General features: G+C 46.3%; 1 protein-coding gene across 1 annotated transcript in view; it reads left to right on the plus strand.

The window, feature by feature from the left end:
- Positions 1-5,795: 5,795 nt before the first annotated feature.
- The window catches only part of FRMPD1 (FERM and PDZ domain containing 1), a 46,626-nt gene continuing 31,738 nt past the window's right edge, over positions 5,796-20,683 (plus strand). Inside the window, exons 1-5 of the mRNA XM_056848655.1 lie at positions 5,796-5,881; positions 14,908-15,065; positions 16,152-16,254; positions 18,871-18,916; positions 19,645-19,752. Of these exons, the coding sequence (XP_056704633.1) occupies positions 5,796-5,881; positions 14,908-15,065; positions 16,152-16,254; positions 18,871-18,916; positions 19,645-19,752 (501 nt within the window). The remainder of the gene's footprint in view (positions 5,882-14,907; positions 15,066-16,151; positions 16,255-18,870; positions 18,917-19,644; positions 19,753-20,683) is intronic.

Here is a 20,683-nt window from a genome sequence, read left to right on the forward strand (position 1 = left end):
AAAATTCTTTATCCCATAGGAAATAACTTGTTGTCAAACAATGGTGAAATAAGGCTGTTATATCTTCTGGAAAAATCTGGTTAATCAATGAGATTGTGTCTTTTACTGGAACCTTGGTAAAGAGGGATACAACATCAAAACTGACTAATATATCCTGTGGATTGAGTCTCAACGGACTGATTTTGTTGATGAAATGAGTTGAATCTTTGATGTAAGAAGTGGTTTTTCCAATGTGGTCCTGTAGGAGGGTGGTCAAATATCTAGCTAATTCATATGTTGGGGAACCAATGGAGCTCACAGTGGGTCGGAGTGGGACGGAATCCTTATGAATTTTAGGTAGTCCATATAATCGTGGTGGTTGTGCTTCTGTCTTGCATAGTTTTCTGTGTGTGTCCGGATGAAGAGTGGAATTCTTGATCAGTATGCTAATTTTCCTGGTAATTTTGCAAGTTGGATCTCGTTTTAGTTTTTTGTATGTGGCAGGGTCCAGAAGTTCCTCAATCTTCTTTTTGTATTCTTCTGTTTTCATGATCACTATGGCATTGCCTTTGTCAGCTGGTAGAATAATGATTTCTGGATCTGCATTGAGGGTTTTGATGGTGTTTCTCTCCTTGCGTGTTATATTGCTAGCAGGGGGCTTTGCTTTTCGTAGAATTCTTGCTGTCTCTCCTCTTATTTCCTGAGGATAACCTACAAGAATCGTAGTCCCTTTCCTCCACTTTATCCTCACAACAACCCTGTGAGGTGGGTTAGGCTGAGAGTGGGTGACTGGTGCCGGGTCACCCAGCAAGTTTCCGTGGCTGAGTGAGGGATTTGAACCTGGGTCTCCCAGATCCTAATATGACACTTCTAACCAATGCACCGTGCTGGCTCTCCAAACGGCAATAATCCAAAGAAGGGAAACCAAGTCCAGTTTGGAGTTCTATGAACTAGTTAAAGTTGTATCTTTAGTATTGTTATATATGTTTTCGTTCTTGTCGATTGCATGTGCATATTGGGGTATTGGGTTGGTTGGTTTGAGTGTCATTGTTTATGTGTGTTTGTACTGTTATGGTTTTGGCACCTTGCACGGGATATAAAATAAGTTTCTAAGTTTAATAGAAGTGTGTGCTGAGTCGCTATATGTTAAACTAACTTTATAGTATAGTATTATTTTCTAGTATTATTTTATGTTGAACTAACTTTATAGTATTAGTGAGTTTTTGTAAACCACCTGCGGGTTGGCATCCCCCACTACCTATTGTGATCTATATGAAAATATCATGTGAGCCACTACGGGGGGACTGTTAGGAAAATTCTTTTATGGATCGTATGATTGTGGCTGGTGAAAGTCAAATAAAGCACATGCACACAATGAACAGACAAAGTCCTTTGTCTTAGCAAAAACAAAACTTTACTCACTATAAAATAGGGTAGGGTATACTTGAGGTTAAAACAAGAAATCCTTACTACATCTTTAGTTTCCTATACGTGCCAGAAAAGATCTGGCAATTACTAAGCTTAAGCACATGGCATCTCTAAAATACAGAGTTGCCCCATCTTCTTTGGTTGAGATTCAAAAGGTGTGTTGCTCTTTCTTAGACTTAGACAAAGAAAGAGCTTTAACATGCAGATTTTGGGTACCAACAACATGTTTACAACTGATCCTCTCTGACCAATAGCTAATTGACACATTGGAGATTACATCACCTTCTTGAACTGGTCAGCATCAATACAATCAATTTTAACCCTTGTCTGTCTGACATGTAACGAAGCTCGCTATCGAATCCTCAACAGGGACCCCTTTGCTTATCGGTTTAACTTGGCTGGTGAGATTTTGCAGCATTTGGAAGAGACGTGTGTGGCTTTTTGTAGCTGTTTGTATCTCAGCGTGCGCCCTGTCGAAGCCTTTCCATTTGTAATAATTAATTTGGGACGGATCTGCCCTCTTCCTGTGAGTGCTCTGAATGGCTGCCCTTCTGCAGGCCAGGAGAGGAATGCCTGTATTCGGTAATCACTTGAAATCATTAATATTGTCTGGCGGCAGGCACAATTTATGGCGATTAGGTTGCAATGGGACGCAGCTGCCCGGTTAAGGTTGCATCACAGGACCCTATTGGGGGGGGGGAGTTCATAATGTAATAAGCCATTAAGCCAGTAAAACAGATTAATGTGAAAATGTCAAAAATGGTGATATTGGAGGCCTTGTGCTTTCTGAGACGTGCGGCTGTCATTAGAACAATGCTTATTCCCCAGATTCATGTTAAAAAAACCAACATTTAGCATTTAGATAGCCCAGTTTGAACAGCCTTGAACACTCACGTACGTTATCTTGGTAATCCTTAAAACAAACCTGCAAGGTAGGACAATATTACATGCGTTTCACACATGAAGAAAGGGACATTAGTCACGTTGCAATTTGAAAAGGAAGAGTTGGATTTGATATGCTGACTTTCTCTACCTTTTTTTTTTTTTAAGGAGAATCAAACCGGTTTACAATCTCCTTCCCTTCCTCTCCCCACAACAGACACCTTGTGAGGTAGGTGGGGCTGAGAGAACTCGAAGAGAACTGTGACTAGCCCAAGGTCACCCAGCTGGCTTCATGTGTAGGAGTGGGGAAACCAACCCAGTTCACCAGATTAGACTCCACCACTCATGTGGAGGAGTAGGGAATCAAACCCCGTTCTCCAGACTAGAGTCCACCGCTCTTAACCACTACACCACACTGGCTAATCCCAGGATCATTGCCCAAGTCCCTCATTCAACCATTAAACCTTGTTGTATTAATTTACTCTGCAGTAGTCTGACTTGCGTTGTTTTCGAAGTCCAGCACATTATGTTTGTTCTTCAGGCCAAAAATGTGTTTGAATTGTGCAGGTGTTGTACAGTCCATTAGCAGTAGTTCAAAATGAGCCTCCGCTGTCCACAAACTGGCAGGCTATGCTCGATTGGGCACTCTGATGTTCGTGCATATGCTTTTTACAGGCACGCTCAATAGATTTAAGATTTATTTGTTTTATTGCTTCATTTGTGGTCCTCCTTTCCCACCAGTGGGGACCCAAAGCAGCTTATATTGTTCTCCTCTTTTCTGTTATCTTCTCAATAACCCTGTAAAGTAGGTTAAGCAGAGAGTGAGGGCCAAACTAGTAGGGTTGCCAACCTCCAGGTACTAGCTGGAGATCTCCTGCTATTACAACTGATCTCCAGTCGATAGAGATCTGTTCCCCTGGAGGAAATGGCCGCTTTGGCAATTGGACTCTATGGCACTTTAAGTCCCTCCCCTCCCCAAACCCTGCCCCCCTCAGGCTCCACCCCAAAAACCTCCTGCCAGTGGCAAAGAGGGACCTAGCAACCCTACCAAACTAGACCCCCAAGTCCTCCACAGAGATGCAGTGCGATTTTAGAGCCCCCTTTTTCAACTTTGAAAAATACTGTGGGAGGATCATTCTACTGGGGAATGCAACGCGGGGGCTCATGCCTCCCCCTCCCATGCCATTTCCAAGAGCTGAAACAGGTGGCCATTTCAACTCTTGAATATAGCACGGGGGAAGGGAGCAGAAACCCCTCATCCTCTCCCACACCACAGACCCCAGCAGGAAGGGCCCTCTTGCTTTTTAAACAGAGGATCTAAAATTGAAGTCTATCCCTGTGGCAAACCTGGAGATGCCGTCTCCTCTAGTTTGGCCCTGAGTATCCGGCCCAAGGTCACCCAGCAAGCTTCAGTGGCAGAGAGGGGAATCGAACCTGAATAGAAGAACGTAGGAAAGGCCCATGCTGGATCAGACCAAGGCCCATCAGGTCCAGCAGTCTGTTCACACAGTGGCCAACCAGGTGCCTCTAGGAAGCCCACAAACAAGACGACTGCAGCAGCATTGTTCGGCCTGTGTTCCACAGCACCCAATACAATAGGCATGCTCCTCTGATCCTGGAGAGAATAGGTAGTGCATCATGACTAGTAGCCATTTTAACTAGTAGCCATGAATAGCCCTCTCCTCCATGAAGATGTCCACTCCCCTCTTCAAGCCTTCCAAGTTGGCAGCCGTCACCACATCCAGGGGCAGGGAATTCCACAATTTAACGATGCGTTGTGTGGAGAAATACTTCCTTTTATCTGTTTTGAATCTCTCACCCTGGTTCTCCCAGATCCTAGCCTGGCACTCTGATCACTGTGCCATGCTGGCTCTAAGATGCACCCATCCATCCTCTCAGAGATTTAACTTCTAGAGACCCTGGGGAGAGTGTGCAACTCTGGGGATGACAATGCTAGCAATTCACATAGGTTAAATAGGGACAGTGTATTAGCAGGAATGGGTACCAGAATATAGGGATGGTATCTGGCTAATCTGACAATTGAGGCATATGATATTCTTTCCTCCACCCTCCCCACCCCCATCTAAGGGCAGGTTTTTAGGCCAAGCCGCCCAAGTGACTGCTTGGGTTAAATGCGGCGAGGAGGGTGCTGATAAACTGCAGGGGGTGGTGATCGGCATCCTCTCCTGGGCCTGCATTGCCACCAACCAAATGTAACCCACATTGCCTGGACCCAGCTGCTGCCTGTACAGACCAGGCAGGGGATAGGTGTGTCTTGCTTGGGATGTTCAGGTGGTCCATCGTCCAGATGCTGAACAGACCCTGACATGCCTAGCTTCCGCAAAGTAGCTGCCCCGTGTGAATTCAAGCCATGCTCTAAGAATCCCCATTGAATCAAGCCATTGAAGCTTGCTGGGTGACCTTGGGCTGGATACTCAGGGCCAAACTAGAGGAGACGGCATCTCCAGGTTTGCCACAGGGATAGACTTCAATTTTAGATCCTCTGTTTAAAAAGCCATGCTCTAAGAATCCCCATAGTAGTCAGCACCTTGGAGAAAGGTTTTATTTATTATTCACAGCCAACGTGGTATAGTGTTAAGAGCGGTGGATTCTGATCTGGAGAACCGGGTTTGATTCCCAGCTCCTCCACTTGAGTGGCGGAGGCTAATCTGGTGAACCCAGTTGATTTCCCGACTCCTACACATGAAGCCAGCTGGGGGACCTTGGGCTGGTCACAGTTCTCTCCGAACTCTCTCAGCCCCACCTACCTCACAAGGTGTCTGTTGTGGGGAGAGGAAGGGAAGGAGATTGTAAGGCAGTTTGATTCTCCTTAAAAAAGTAGAGAAAATTGGCATATAAAAACCAGCTCTTCTTCTGGTTTAAGGTCATTCTCACCGATCCTTTCCTGCCTTATTTTTCTCTCTCTCTAATAATCTTGAATATACCTAATTTTATACATATACATACACACAGTTCTTTAATAGACAGGATATCGGGCTGCACATGCAGTTGGGTTAATTTCTGTTCCAGTAGAGAATGCATGGAACATTAGAAACTTCAAGAATCATAGTTGGAAGGGACCACCAGGGTCATCTAGTCCAACCCCCTGCACAATGCAGGAAATTCACAACTACCTCCCCCACACACACACCCAGTGACCCCTACTCCATGCCCAGAAGATGGCCAAGATGCCCTCCCTCTCATGATCTGCTTAAGGTCATAGAATCAGCATTGCTGACAGATGGCCATCTTTAAAACCTCCAGGGAAGGAGAGCTTACCACCTTCCGAGGAAGCCTGTTCCACTGAGGAACCCCTCTAACTGTTAGAAAATTCTTCCTAATGTCTATTCTTGCATTGAAAGTATATCGTGTCACAGAAAGCACTCTGGGATTCTCCTTATCTGAAGACTCAAAAATAACCCCTTGGTAGTGAGTGTCTAATCAAACTTTGAAAGGTGGAGGCTCTGGATTTTTAATAAAGACTCATGCCTTTCTCTTGCAGGTAAATGGAAGATCTAGAGACTCGCAAAGCACGTAGGATAGAGCAGATGGTAGCAAGATGGCTGCGTCGGTCACGGGATCATTTGGCCAGGTATTTATTTGAATGTACCAGTGATTAAATCTTTGGGGGCTTTCATTCGGTGCAGAATGGCCTCGTTTCTTAGAAGTGTAACCTGAATGTTTTCTTGGACCTATCGCTGTTACTTCAGGCTCTGTTAGCAGCAATGGCTAGTGGTTAGGGTTGCCAATCTCCAGGTGGTGGCTGGAGATCTCCTGCTATTACAACTGACCTCCAGGCAACAGAGATCAGTTCACCTGTAGAAAATGCTTTGGAAGGTGTACAGTATAGAATTATATCCCATTGAAGTCCCTCCTCACCCCAAATCCTGCCCTCCTCAGGCTCCACCCCCCAAATTTCCAGGTATTTCCCAACCAGGAGCTGGCAACCCTACTAGTAGTGCCACTTGTCAACTTTGCCAGGTATTCCAGTTGCAATCCTTCCACTGTCACAGATTTTGCAGCCCTCATCCTCCTCCATTCTTCAGCACTAGACGGGTTTCCGGCTCTTGATCCCTTTTCGTAAAAATCTTCATCATAACTTCGCATCAATCTTTTTTATTCCAAAATGATACCTAATCTGACAAACTCTTCAGATAATGAATCATTTCGGACAAATAAGATTGATGTGAAGTTCTGATGAAGCTTTTTATGAAACGGGATCAAGAGCTGGCAACCCGTCTAGTACAGAAGAGATTATTTATAGCCATTTTTCTACCAATACTGAAGAGATGATTTATAATTTTTATTTATTAACTGATCTACTGGTGTTGCATCGTGGAAGAGATATCCACAACATATGGAAGAACAAACTCAAGGATTGTATATGGACTCTAGATTCTATGCCAGTAGAATTATTGTGCATTGTTACTTTGGATGTACTTCAGTCAGTATACATAGGTAGTTATAAAGTTGGTACATAATTAAATCTATGAGTATTGTCCCTTAGCCCCATGCTTTTGTATTTTGGTGTTTGATTGCAGTGTTGGTGTGGCGTGTCGACTATTTGGTTTTTTTACTAAATAAATAAACCACATTTTACATTCTTAAAGTTGCAATCCTAAGTGCATTTAATGGGTAATGTGTATTTATTTACATATTTTTATTTGTTTATTTAAAATATTTATTCACTGCCTTTCTTCCTTACATAGCTCAAAGCAGCTGACAATATTAATAAAATACATAAAATAGATTAGTTTATAAACGTAAAACTAAAGTTTTAAAATTACAGTTTCGGACTGCTTTAATCAAATGCAGTCCTAAATAAAATTGTCTTCAGCTGCCTCCTAAAGAGTGAAGGGGCCAGGCGCGCCTCCCTGGGGCGGTTGTTCCATAATCGTGGGGCTGCCACTGAAAAGGCCCTATCTCGAGTACCCACTGAATGAGCTTCTTTGATTTATGGGACAGTCCGGAGGGCCTTTCCCTGCGATCTTAATTCCTGGGCAGGAACATATGAGAGAAAACAGTCATTCAGATTCTTTGACCCCTAGCCACATAGGGTTTTAAAGGTCAAAACCAATACCTTGAATTAGGTTTGGGAGCGAATTGGTAGCCAGTGCAGTAATATTGGGGTGACATGCTCCTGATAACTGGCTCCAACCAGCAGTCTAGCCTCAACGTTCTGCATCAACTTCAGCATCTGAACTATCTTTGAGGGTGGCGCCAAGTAGAGCACATTGCAGTAGTCCAGTCTAGATGCAACTAGGGCATGGATCACTGTGGCTAGATCTGACTGACCCAGTAACGGATGCAGCTGAAGCACTACCTGAATCTGGGCAAAAGCACTTCAGATCACTGCAGCCACTTGGTTGTCTAAGGTGAGAGCTGTGTCAAGTAGCTCTCCCAAGCTGCGAACCTGACTTTTCAGGGGGAGTGTGGAAACAGAGACCCTGATTCTCCCTTGTAACGCAACCAAGCGGTTCTGGGTTTGGACCAGCGACTCACCAATAATAGCAAGAAAAGCTTTATTGAATACAAAAATGAAGCATAAGGTTGAAAAACACATGTCACAGGTCTGTGGCAAATACAACATGAGAATAAGAAAGCTGACTAGCTAAATACTTACTTGAAGACGTTACATAGCATAGCTGATAATTAAGGAATGAGGTTTCTTAAGCATAGTCTGACAAGCAGCATAACAGGAAGGAAAGGTAGGGGAGAAGGGGAGGGTGAACTAACTGCTGATGAGCTAAACTTAAGGAAGAGCAGGCCAATAACAGGTGACCCCTAGCATCCAATCTTGAGGGTGTCTGCCCCAAAGCTTCTGGATGGCACAGGCTGGTTTGGGCTGGTTCTGCGTTCCCAGGAGAAGATGAGCAGATCCCCCTCCCATCTCCTTTCTTAGATGCATCACATAAGCTAATTAACTATAGCTTGGGGAAGCGACCTTGGCTAGGCCTAAAGATAAGACACCTGTGAAACCAAAAAACAGCACAGGGCCTCTGATGGGAAATTACTAGTTAGAAGGAGACAAGATGGATTGAACACATGAAGCTGCCTTCTACTGAATCAGGCCATACAGGCCATCTTTCACATCACCTACTTGCCCTAATCCCTTTAACTGGAGATGCCAGTGATTGAACCTGGGACCTTCTGCATGCCAAGCAGATGCTCTACCACTGAGCTGCAGCCCCTCCTTATTCTATCTTGACAAAGAGTATAACTCCATCAAGACAGGGGAGATCTGAAATTCCTGATCTGCCTTTCTACTAACCCAGAGAACCTCTGTCTTGTCAGGATTAAGTTTCAGCCTGTTGACCCTCATCTAGCCCATTACTGACTCCTAGCACCGGTTCAGAACATCAACTGCATCCTTGGAATTAGGTGGGAAGGAAAGGTGGAGCTGCGTGTCATCCACATAGCCCAAACCTCCTGATGACCTCTAACAGTGGTTTCACGTAGATATTAAATAGCATGGGGAATAAGATTGAATCATAGAATCATAGAGTTGGAAGGGATCACCAAGGTCATATAGTCCAACCCACTGCACAATGCAGGAAATTCACAACCACCTCCCCCCCACACCCCTGGTGACCCCTACTCCACGCCCAGAAGATGGCGAAGATGCCCTCCCTCTCATCATCTGCCTAAGGTCATAGAATCAGCATTGCTGACAGATGGCCATCTAGCCTCTGCTTAAAAACCTCCAGGGAAGGAGTGCTTACCACCTCCCGAGGAAGCCTGTTCCACTGAGGAACCACTCTAACTGTTAGAAAATTATTCCTAATGTCTAGACCAGTGGTCGGCAAACCGCGGCTCCCGAGCCGCACACGGCTCTTTGGCCCCTTGGGTGCGGCTCTGGCGGAGAGATGGTCCAGGGCCCTGTTCCCAGGGCGGCCGCAGTGGTCGCACTCGTCCCACCACCTGGGAGGCGGTGGCCCAGGACGGGGAGGAGGCGGCGGCAGCGGCGCTCCTGCTGCTGCTGACGACGATTTCGGTGGCGCTGCGGGCCCCGGCGAGGAGGCCAGGAAGGGATCTGCCGGGGGTGTCACCCGGGGAGACCCGGGCGGGGCGGACAGGAGCGAGGCGGGCGCTCGGTCAGTCGGTCGGAGCGACGGTCGGCCGGGCAAGGATTTGAGGGGTGGCGCATGCGCGCGAGGCCGGGGAGCACCCCCTCCGCCTATCCCGGCGGCGGCTCTGTCTCTCTTGTTTTTCTCGTGCGCCCGCTCCTTGTGGGCCTTGCTGTGGTGGCCGCGGCGGAGGGAGGGACGGAGAGAGAGAGGGACGGCTTCTTCTTTTCTTCGCGTTCGGGCCGCGGGAGGGGACGCCGGGTTGGGTTGGGGGGGGGAGTTGGACAGGCCGAATTGGGGACTGGGGGGGGGAGAGAGAGAGAGGCCTGGATGCTGGGGGTGGTGTTACTTCCGGGCTGCCTTCCCCATTTTTGCTCGGGAGTGGGGGGCATCCCGAGCTCTTCCTCCGCCGCCACCATTGTTCGAGACTGCGGAGGAGGGGACGGGCCGGTGGGGAGAAGAAGAAGCCTGGTCGAGCCGGGGAGGAGGCTTGAGTAGCCGGGAAGCCTATCATCCCTCCCCTGTTTGGACTGGATCCTCCTCGGCTCGAACCGGGCTTCCCCCCCCCCCACCCCGCGTGGTGCTCTTGCGTTGGGGGGGATCGGGCTGCGAGGGTTGTGCGCGGATGGGAGGCCGGGCTTCCCCGCCCCCGCCATTGAGTTTGGGGAATTGGGTGGGAGGGAAGTTGTTGAGTATGATGTCAAGTTTTGTTCAGGGTGCCTGTGGTTTGGTTGAGACTTGCAACTTTGGTTAAAGTTTGTTAGGTTAATAAACAGTGTACCTACCTATGTAGTTTGAGTTTGGGAGATTTGGCTCTCAGGGGAGGTCTCGGTCGTTGTGCTGTTGATATTTGGCTCTGTTGACTGATGAGTTTGCCAACCACTGGTCTAGACAAAAAAAAAATTTTTTTTAATTTAATTTCAACCCGTTGGTTCTGGTCCGACCTTCTGGGGCAACAGAAAACAACTTGGCACCATCCTCTATATGACAGCCCTTCAAGTACTTGAAGATGGTTATCATATCAACTCTCAGTCTTCTCTTCAGGCTAAACATCCCCAGCTCCTTCACCCTTTCCTCATGGGACTTGGTCTCCAGACCCCTCACCATCTTTGTTGCCCTCCTCTGGACACATTTCAGCTTGTCTGCATCCCTCTTAAATTGAGGTGCTCAAAACTGAACACAGTACTCTAGTTGAGGTCTAACCTGCTGAACCCCTCTAGTCCCCAACACCACTGGGCTTACTTCTGAGTAAACCTGCCTAGGTCCAGATGTGTCTACGCTCACCATTTTCTCTGCAGTTGACATTGTTCATTCGGGCCTTTATCACAGAGAATCCAGACCACACCACTGCCCAAACTGTTACATTCCAATGTTTTCCTTGTTGCCTCCTGTCTTTTTAAAGATGGAGTTTGTGGTGATGATCTGACTTGGGAAACAGTTGAATTGCTGCACCAGCCTGTACAGTGTGGATTGGCACAGTGCTATTGAAGCGCCTGGTGGTGGTTCAGGGGAGCAGTTGATGACAGGGTTGGTGATGCCCCCCCAATCTTTCTGCATTGCTTGCCATGCGGTTCTGTGGCATTGCCATTACATGCCATGTCATGCAGATACTCCGCCCTAGTGGAGTTTTCCCCTTTTAAAATATTATTTGGCTAAACCATTAGTCCCATAATATTTTTTTGGTAAAGTGCAATTGAGATAATAAAAAAACAAAATGAATAAGCAAGTCAAGTAGTGGGGTGGCTCCGATTGCGAGAGGAAACAAATAGTTCAAGTGCCAAATTGCCAGGAGGAAGCAGGAAATAATTCGAGGGGTGATCTCAAGAATGGCACAGGCCAGGAAGGAACTGCAGGTGACTAATTCAAGGGCAGTTCTCAGTAATTCTGAAGGAATAGGGGCTAAACGTCTGCTGGTTAAAAGACACCATCCTAAGCACACTTTCCAGAACTGAATGGGACTTAGACGTTCGGAGTTAATCCATACATGCAGGGTCGATTTTGATGCTCACTCAAAGCTGCTTTTTTAAATCTGCCCTTTAAAATGACTATTCACGGTTCCGATGCAAGAGGAGAAAGTCAAACAAATTCTACCCCTACCCCCACTCGATTGCTCTTTCGTTCCTTCGTATGCAAAGCCATTAGCAATGGTCGTTTGCATAGCTAAGCCTAGGCTGTGGTTTTTCATGGTTCCTTCAGTAAATGCTTCGGTGTGGGGGCAGAGCAAATACAAAAGGTCGCGTTTAAGGGACTCTTAAGAAATGCGAAGCAGGTATGCGCTGGCTTCGCAGTGACTACTGGAATGACGGTTCAGCGTGAAGAAATAAATAAAATATGCGGGGCACTTCAGCCTGGAACGTGCTTCTAATTACCGAGAATAAATGGCCTCAGTATATTTGGCATCTTACCTATGTGGACAGGAATTAAAGGTTGTATTGCGAATGTAGTGTTCTGTTAAGTGCTGTGCCGAAACACCATTTCAATTCCACGTACTGCTGATTTTTTGCCAAAGCTGTGTTTTAGCGGCATTAAAGGGTCCTAATCTGCAAAGGAACATGTAATCCAATTAAATATCCTTATCTAAAACCGGACAATCGTTTATTTTGGCAAGTGCAACGATTTGGCCACCATCCAGCAGTAAAAACACGCACAATTGGAAGAATTGCTGAAGCAGCCAGCAGTACAGCGACCAGCAAGGTGTAGTGGTTAGAGCGTCAGGCTGGGGTATGAAAGATCCCAAGTTCAAATCCCCACTCTCACTAAAAAGAAAAATGGGAAAAGAAACCCAACTAGAAAAGACTGATTAGGTACAGTTGGGATGCAGTTAGGGTTGCCAACCTCCAGGTAGTAGCTGGAGATCTCCCGCTATTGCAACTGATCTCCAGCTGATAGAGATTAGTTCCCCTGGAGAAAATGGCCGCTTTGGCAATTGGACTCTATGGCACTGAAGTCCCTCCCCTCCCCAAACCCTGCCCTCCTCAGGCTCCGCCCCAAGAAACCTCCTACCGGTGGGGAAGAGGGACCTAGATGCAGTTGGGAAATACAGGGAAGAGGTGTTCTCAGATCTCCCAGTGTCCCATCTCTGAGCCTCAGAGCGTGGTCTACAGCAGCAGTCTTCAACCTTCCCGGACCCCCTTTTTAACCCCCAACCATGGGACCCACTTAGCTGGAGCAGCTCAGTCACATGACAGGAACCAGATTGGAGACCTCACTGGCGTCCAGCTAGGACTGTGTGGACAGGAAACACACAAGCCAAGCTCTAGGGGTATATCGTAGTGAAGGACATGCTGTGGAGGAATCCCCTCCACTCAACGGCCAGCTGCTACTCTGTGTATGTGCGAGAGAGGTGACATCTTTGCTCTCTGGGCATTTACTGTAGGATCAGTCCTTGCAAACAGTGGCGAAAAATAGGGCAGGTCTCTTGTGTGTGTGTAAAGCGCCATCAAGCCGCAGCCGACTTATGGCTACCCCAGCAAGGGGCTTCCAAGACAATTAAGAAGCAGACGTAGTTTTTCATTGCCTTCCTCTGCAGATCTTCCTTAGAGGTCTCTCTTCCAAGTACTGATCCTGCTGAGCTTCCAAGATTGGGCTATACTATTCTACTTTCCTTTCTGGCAGGTCTATTACCATTATCAAATCTTCTCCAAGAGGGGGGGACTCTTGATAGATTTTCAAGGAATCCTGGGGTTCCCTAGAACAGAGCTTCTTAAACGTTTTCCACTCGCAACCCCGGGTATGTAGGTATATAGAATAGGTATACAAATCAAACATTTATTGTTAATAAATCATAAAGAAACCTTTTTTGCAACCCCCACATTCAGTTATGCAACCCCATATGGGGCCACGACCCCCAGTTTAAGAAGCTTTGCCCTAGAGAAGCAGAACTTGGAAAAAACAGCACTGCTTTACAGAATTGTGTTTGTCAAAGACCCAAAATGTTCACGTTTCTCCCCAAACCATGGGCCCATCTTGGCCCTTTTAATTTGAAAATGCTGCCCAAAAGCTACTACAAATGATAAGCATCTCTCATATGAGAGTGAGCACCCGCTGAGCATCTAGACTGAAATGTGTCTTCTTGACGTGGGACTGGACAGCCGCTACCAGTCTGAGCAGATAGTACTAGCCTGGATGGACTGAGGATCTGATTCAGTAGAAGGCAGCTTCATGGGTTCATGTGATGTGCCTGGTGTTATTTCACGTCTTTATCAGAGCTTCGCAGGCTGCTTCTTGTGGCTGATGTAGCTCTTGGAGTGGTGGACTCTGATCTGGAGAACCGGGTTTGATTCCCCACTCCTCCACATGAGTGGTGGAGGCTAATCTGGTGAACTGGATTTGTTTCCCCGCTCCTACACACAAAGCCAGCTGGGTGACCACCTCCTCCTTCTCCTCCTCTTCCTCCTTCTTCTCCTTCTCCTCTTCCTCCTTCTCCTCCTCCTCTTCCTCCTTCTTCTCCTCCTCCTCCTTCTTCTCCTCCTTTTCCTCCTTCTCCTCCTCTTCCTCCTTCTTCTCCTCCTCCTCCTTCTCCTCCTTTTTCTCCTCCTCCTCCTCCTCCTGGTTATGAAACCACATGCCACAATACATTTGACAGAGCTAGCGTGGTGTAGTGGTCAGCTTGCTGGACTAGGGTTAAATCCCCACAGAGGCTGGCTGGGTGGCCTCGGGCCAGGTGCACTCTCAGTCTAACCTACCTTGTTGTGAGGGTAAAAACAGAGGAGGGGGAACGATGTTGTAAGCTGCTATGGGTCCCCTCCGGGGAGAAAAGCAGGGTATAAATAAATTTGAAAAATTAAAAAAACCGACAGCCTTTCAGGTATCACTGTTGTTGTTGTCGTGGCTAATGAGAGGATAGAAGGGGGGATGAGCAAGTACAGGCTAGCAGGGGGTGGGTTTCCCGCTCCCCCATGAGTTTCTCACCAGGCCACTGCTTGTACTTGTATAAATCCATTAAGCCTGGAATTGAATAATTAAGGAGTAAGTAGAACTTCAGACACCTTGGGTATAACTGGAATTTAACTCTGCCTTAGAGTGAATAGAAATGGCATTAGCTTTGTTCACAAGTTACAGTGTACACACATAGTATCTGTGTGTAGTGGTTAAGAGCGGTGGTTTGGAGCGGTGGCGTCTGATCTGGAGAACCGGGTTTGATTCCCCACTCCTCCGCATGAGCGGCGGACGCTAATCTGGTGAACTGGATTGGTTTCCCCACTCCTACACACGAAGCCAGCTTGGTGACCTTGGGCAAGTCACAGCTCTGTTAGAGCTCTCTCAGCCCCACCTACCTCACAGGGTGTCTGTTGTGCGGAGGGGAAGGGAGGGTGATTGTAAGCCGGTTTGAGTCTTCCTTAAGTGGTAGAGAAAGTCGGCATATAAAAACCAACTCTTCTTCTACTACTACTTGATTTTTCTTTATACAGGTGTTGAGTAATTCTCATGTTACATGCAGTGCATGTGCAGCTGAATGTGGGTCGAAATGAGGGATGCATCAGGGCAGAGATTTCAGTCAATTTTGTGTTCTGAAAAATTATTTCCAATGTAATCCTTTTGAAATTCACAGAGGGAGAGCATCAGTGAGTGACCAGTCATCCGACGAATGTAGGCAAGCTGCGAGTCGCGTGAAACTCACGGTGGAAATCCAAAAAGATGCATTGCTTGGCCATTATGGTTTTGCAATTTCCCAGAATCCTCCCCTTATCATCACATCAGTTGCTACAGGTGAGGACCCTTTTCCTTCTCTCGTTCTTCCCCTACTGGGGTACTCATCTTTATTTATTTGTTTGTTTGTTTGTTTATTGGCTTTATAACTCGCCCTCCCTGGCCAAGGCCAGGCTCAGGGCGGGTAACAACATTAAAACCACAATATAACAATTAAAACCATCAAAATCATTCCTAAAATCAATTAACTAAAAGTGCCGTATAATATGGTGCCCACTATAGCAAGAGTGCCGGCCGACACCAAGGCAAAGTTCTTCAAGCCAAGTCAGCAGACGCCCCCCCCCCCCATAGTATCAATCATCAATACAGTTGTCAATAAGGGGGGGAAGGAGTAGGGAAGCCAGCACTGATATCACCTGTGGCTGTCTCAATGATCGGTATCTACTGCCAAATCTTTTTAAGTGGAGATTTTCGGGGACTGAACCTGGGACCTTCTCCACACAAGGCAGATGCTTAACCCTTGATCCACAGCCTTTCCATTTACGGTTGCTTAGGGGTCCTTTGATAACTTTGATTTGCGTTTCCAGATCTTAAGAATTGTAATGTATTTTTGGTGACTCTTGTGTTATGTGCTGTCAAGTCACTTCCAACTTAGAATCATAGAGTTGGAAGGGGCCATCTAGTCCAACCCCCTGTTTAATGCGGGATCAACCTAGAGCATCCCTGACAAGTGCTTGTCCAGCTTCTGCTTAAAGACTGCCAGTGAGGGGGAGCTCACCACCTCTCTAGGGAGCTGTTTCCACTGTCAAACAACTCTTACTGTAAAAAAATTTCCCCTAATATCCAGCTGGTACCTTTCCGCCCTCAATTTAAACCCATTATTGCGAGTCCTATCCTCTGCTACCAACAGGAACAGCTCCCTGCCCTCCTCTAAGTGACAGCCCTTCAAATGTCCTATCATTAACAGCTTGGCTCAGTTTTTGCAAACTGAAGGCTGCGACTGCCTTTATTGAGTTGATCCACCTTACGTTGGGTCTTCCTCTTTTCCTGCTGCCTTCAAATAAGCGACTCTTAATTTGTAGTTCAGGATGATTTGTAAAGTGGAAAGAGAGAACGCTTCCTTAACGAGGCTCTGACATTTTGCAGGCAGCGATGCCGATGGGAAGCTTCTGCCTGGGGACCACATTCTCGCGATAAACAACGCAGCGGTGGAAGATGCAACCGGTGAACAAGCAGCCGTTCTTTTAAGGTGATTTATAAAAACATGCTTATATAGGGCTAAATGCGGTGGCCTGGATCCAGATCACTGCATTGACTCACTCCAGGGATTTGCACTGGCCTAGAACTGCAATTTTTTGTCTTTTAATACCTGACTCCCTCCTCCCTCATTCCAGATCTCAACTTTGTAGCCATCGTGGTGTCGTGGTTAAGAGCAGTGGACTCTAATCTGGAGAACCGAGTTGGTTTCCCCACACACACGAAGCCAGCTGGGTGACCTAGGGCTAGTCACAGTTCTCTTCAAGTTCTGTCAGCCTCACCTACCTCACAAGGTGTCTGTTGTGGGGAGGGGGAGGGAAGGAGATTGTAAGCCATAAAAGGTAGAGAAAATCGGCATATAAAATGCCACTCTTCTTCTTCTTGCCTCCCACTCTACCCCAGAGCAGGATCATGTACAGTACCATGTGTTGATCAGACCCTTCATGTGTGCAAACTATATGCAGATAGGCTTTCTAAGCTCAACCTGGGGATTCATGTAAGCTCAATATGGGTGTGAGTGTACAGAAAAGCTGATTGACGCATGGAGGCTAGTGGGGGGCAGGACTAACAGCGGCCATCCACTTTCCCCAGCTATGCGTTGAATGCATGCAGAATTCATCAGTTCTTGTAGGTTATCCAGGCTGTGTGACTGTGGTCTTGGTATTTTCTTTCCAGCCGTTTCGCCAGCAGCTGTGGCAGGCATCTTCAGAGGAGTAACACTGAAGGACAGTGTCTCTCAGTGTCAAAGTGTGTTGGAAGAGTAATATATATAGTCAGAAGGGGGTTGGGTTTGAGCTGAGTCATTGTCCTGCAAAAGTATCAAAGGTAATGTGCTAATCATTGTCCTGTAAGTATCAAGGTAATGAGCTAATTAGGGTGTGGTATGTTAATGTGGAACCATTGTATCCTGAAGGGATCTGTTAACATGTGGAATCCAAAGCTAATCTGCATGGCTATTGTGGACTGTAGTCTTTGTTAGTCTGGAGTTTTTCAGGATAGGAAGCCAAGCCTTATTCATTCTTAAACTCTCTTCTTTTCTGTTAAAGTTGTGCTGATGTTTATGAATTTCAATGGCTTCTCTGTGCAATCCGACAAAATAGTTGGTAGAATTGTCCAGTATTTCAGTGTTTTGGAATAAGACCCTGTGTCCTGTTTGGGTCAGTCCATGTTCAGCCACTGCTGATTTCTCAGATTGGCCAAGTCTGCAGTATCTTTCATATTCTTTTATTCTTGTTTGTATGCTGCCTTGTGTGGTCCCGATGTAAACTTGTCCTCAACTGCAAGGTATACGATATACTCCTGCAGAGGTGAGGGGGTCTCTTTTGTCTTTTGCTGATCGTAGCATCTGTTGTATTTTCTTGGTGGGTTTAAACACTGTTTGTAGGTTACGTTTTTTTTAAAAGTTTCTCCATCCTATCAGTGACTCCTTTAATAAATGGCAAGAACACCTTTCCTATGGGAGACTGATTTTCCTGAGTTTTCTGATTTTTGTTTGGTTTAATGGCCCTTCTGATTTCATTTCTGGAATAGCCGTTTTCTAGCATGGTCACACAGCCCGGATAACCTACAAGAACTGATGAACTCTGACCGTGAAAGCCTTCGACAATATTTTGTACGCAGAATTGTCATTTGCATGGGTCTCATGTGTACTGTCACAGGGCTTTTTAGGGAAACAAGGCTACAGCTCCGTTGGGCTCACCGAATGAGTGTTATGTTTCTCTGGATCCCAGTTTTGTTCAAACAATCTGGAAAGCTAGCATGAATGTAGGTTATATTGTCCCAAGGTGGCCACTGGCATTTTCCAGTTGGGCTCTCCCAGAGTTCATCTTCCAAGAAACTCTAGTATCTCTGTTCTTCATATGTGAGATGATTGACAATCAAACACAGAGTCCCCTCTGAGGTGGCCCCTCCATGGTAGAATTACCACATCACAGTTGCTTGTCTGATGCTAATTGTTTTAACTTTGGGTGCAAAATCTTTTTGTTCACGCAGGCCATTTATGCAGGGCTGTTTCCCTCGCAGTCACCCCGCCGACTGCTCCAGCGCTTCAATCATGATTATGCATGCCTTTCCCGACCGTCAAAGGTCACCTCGCGCTCCCCACACATTTCTGTACATTTTCCCTCTGTTTTCAGGATGCTGTTTTAGCCAGAAGCCAGAAAACATGGGCAAAACATGTGGAAACACACGGGGAGCTCGAGGCGACCTCTGACCATCGGGAAAGGCATGCATAATCCAAAGGAAGCCCCAAAGCAGTTGGCAGGGGTGACCGCATGGAAACAGCCCTGCATAAACGGCCACAGTCTTTTGGCTGACGTGAATCCATCTCTGTTTTTAACATAGTTACGCTGTGTGCTGGTTTTAGTAGTTGCTGTGTTTTGATTTGACTTTTATTCATTGTCATTTTTAAATTGTTGGTTATTATTGAATTGTTTTGAATGCCAATTTTATGTTGAAAGTTGCTTTGGAAACTTTTGGCTGGGAGGCAGGGAATTAATAATAATAATAATAATAATAATAATAATAATAATGACTATTTGGCTTCTGTCTTGGGGGAGGGAAGTGTGTTTTTCCCCTCTGGGCAACAACTGTTGTGTTTATCTTGCAGGGAATCAGAAGACCCTCTCCACTTTACAGTCCTCCGATGCACCTCGGTAAATTGCCTTAATGTACCACTGGTGTTTGAATTGCTACTTGGAGGGTAAGGGTTTGGCCTATGGTTGTCAGGTCCCCCCTCTCCTCCGGTGGGAGGTTTTTGGGGCAGAGGTGAGTGAAAGATCGTGTGTGCATGGCCGCACCGACAAATTGCGTCACTTCCGGTAAGCAGCCTGGTGGCAAGCAGCCAGGTGGATTGGCGGGGGTTTGCCCGCCACCACCTGACACTTGGCAACCCTAGTTTGGCCTCCTGGTGGGTATGCACCTGAGGACACAGAAGGGTTGTTCCAGGAGGTAATCCTAGAGTTAAGAGCTACAAGAGTGTAACAGTCACTCACAAATTGCCTGTCGATAAATGGTGGGTGGGTGGCCCAGGATAGCCTGTTCTCGTCAGATCTCAGAAGCTAGTAGGGTTGCCAACCTCCAAGTATTAGCTGGAGATCTCCCAGGATGACAACTGATCTCCAGCCGATAGAGATCAGTTCACTTGGAGAAAATGGCCGCTTTGGAAGGTGGATTCTATGGCATTAGACTCCCTATATTGGAGAGAGAACGTAAGCGGCAGTCTGATCCAGCAAGGCTATTCTGATGTCCTTGGGTCTTAATGGTTCTGCCGTTCTCGTAGTCTGTTTCAGTCCCTGTAAAGATAACATAAAGTTTGTAGTGACTTAGACCTGACGGTGTATGTTGTGTCTTAATTTGCAAACCCAATGCCGTTGTTTTCCAGGGTGGCCCTAAATCATCCTTTCTTACAGCAGAGAAAAGAGCCAGGCTGAAGACGAACCCTGTCAAAGTCCGCTTTGCAGAAGAAGTCGTGGTGAATGGACACACTCAGGTCTGTGCAAACGCAGCCTTGAAGCGGTCTGAAACCAGACTTGGGACTGTGTTTAAAGCTCATGCTTTCATATTAAAACTGGGAAAAGTACATTTTGGAGGCCTGGTGCCCTGGATTAGAACCATTCTGATCAGGCTGATAATCCATTTTAGGAATTTAGTTGCTTCGTAATCTGTCTTTCAATCAGCTAGTTAATTAAGTACATTTGCCTGCATTTGCATATTGCTGAAACCTCACTGTGGAGGCATTTGTGAGATACTGGGCATGAGCGATTGTGTATTAAAAATAACAACCAAAGCCACAGCACGTTGTTAGAAGAAAAGGTCAGAGATTTCCATTCCATTTTACAGTTAACACAATAGTCCTTTTCAGACGTTACATACCAAGAGGCCACTTATGGGAGTCCACGCCACCCAGGAATCTCCCATTTTGTGTGAATGGAGCAAGATGAGGAGGGCAGGGTTTGGGGATGTGTTAATGTGCACATAGCACAGGGGTAAACAAGGCTCAATCAATCAATCGACCTTTACTGGCATATTCTCAGAAATATAGCATAGACCATACACACAAATCCTCAATCCATACATTTCCCATATAAATATAATTTAAACTTTGGTCCTAGTCTTGACAACTTCCATCAAAAATTCCGCCACCTTTAATGTGACTTCAGGGATAGAGTCATTTATTAAAAACCAGCATACGGAAGAAATCTTGGCTAGATTTCATTTTATCAATCGAGGGTAAAATTTTATTTCATTTTATCAGTCGAGGGTAAAATGCAGAAGACAATTTATGATTACATGCTGAAGTGTATCATGTGGACTCAAACTGCATAAACATAATCTTTTCTGAAAAGGGGATATTTTTGAACCTACCCTTTAATACCTCCGAGGGGAAGGCATAAAAGCCCTCCGTTGGAGGGGATCCTCGA

This window comes from Euleptes europaea, chromosome 4 (assembly GCF_029931775.1).
Source record: "Euleptes europaea isolate rEulEur1 chromosome 4, rEulEur1.hap1, whole genome shotgun sequence".
In the NCBI taxonomy this organism is placed as follows: domain Eukaryota; kingdom Metazoa; phylum Chordata; class Lepidosauria; order Squamata; family Sphaerodactylidae; genus Euleptes; species Euleptes europaea.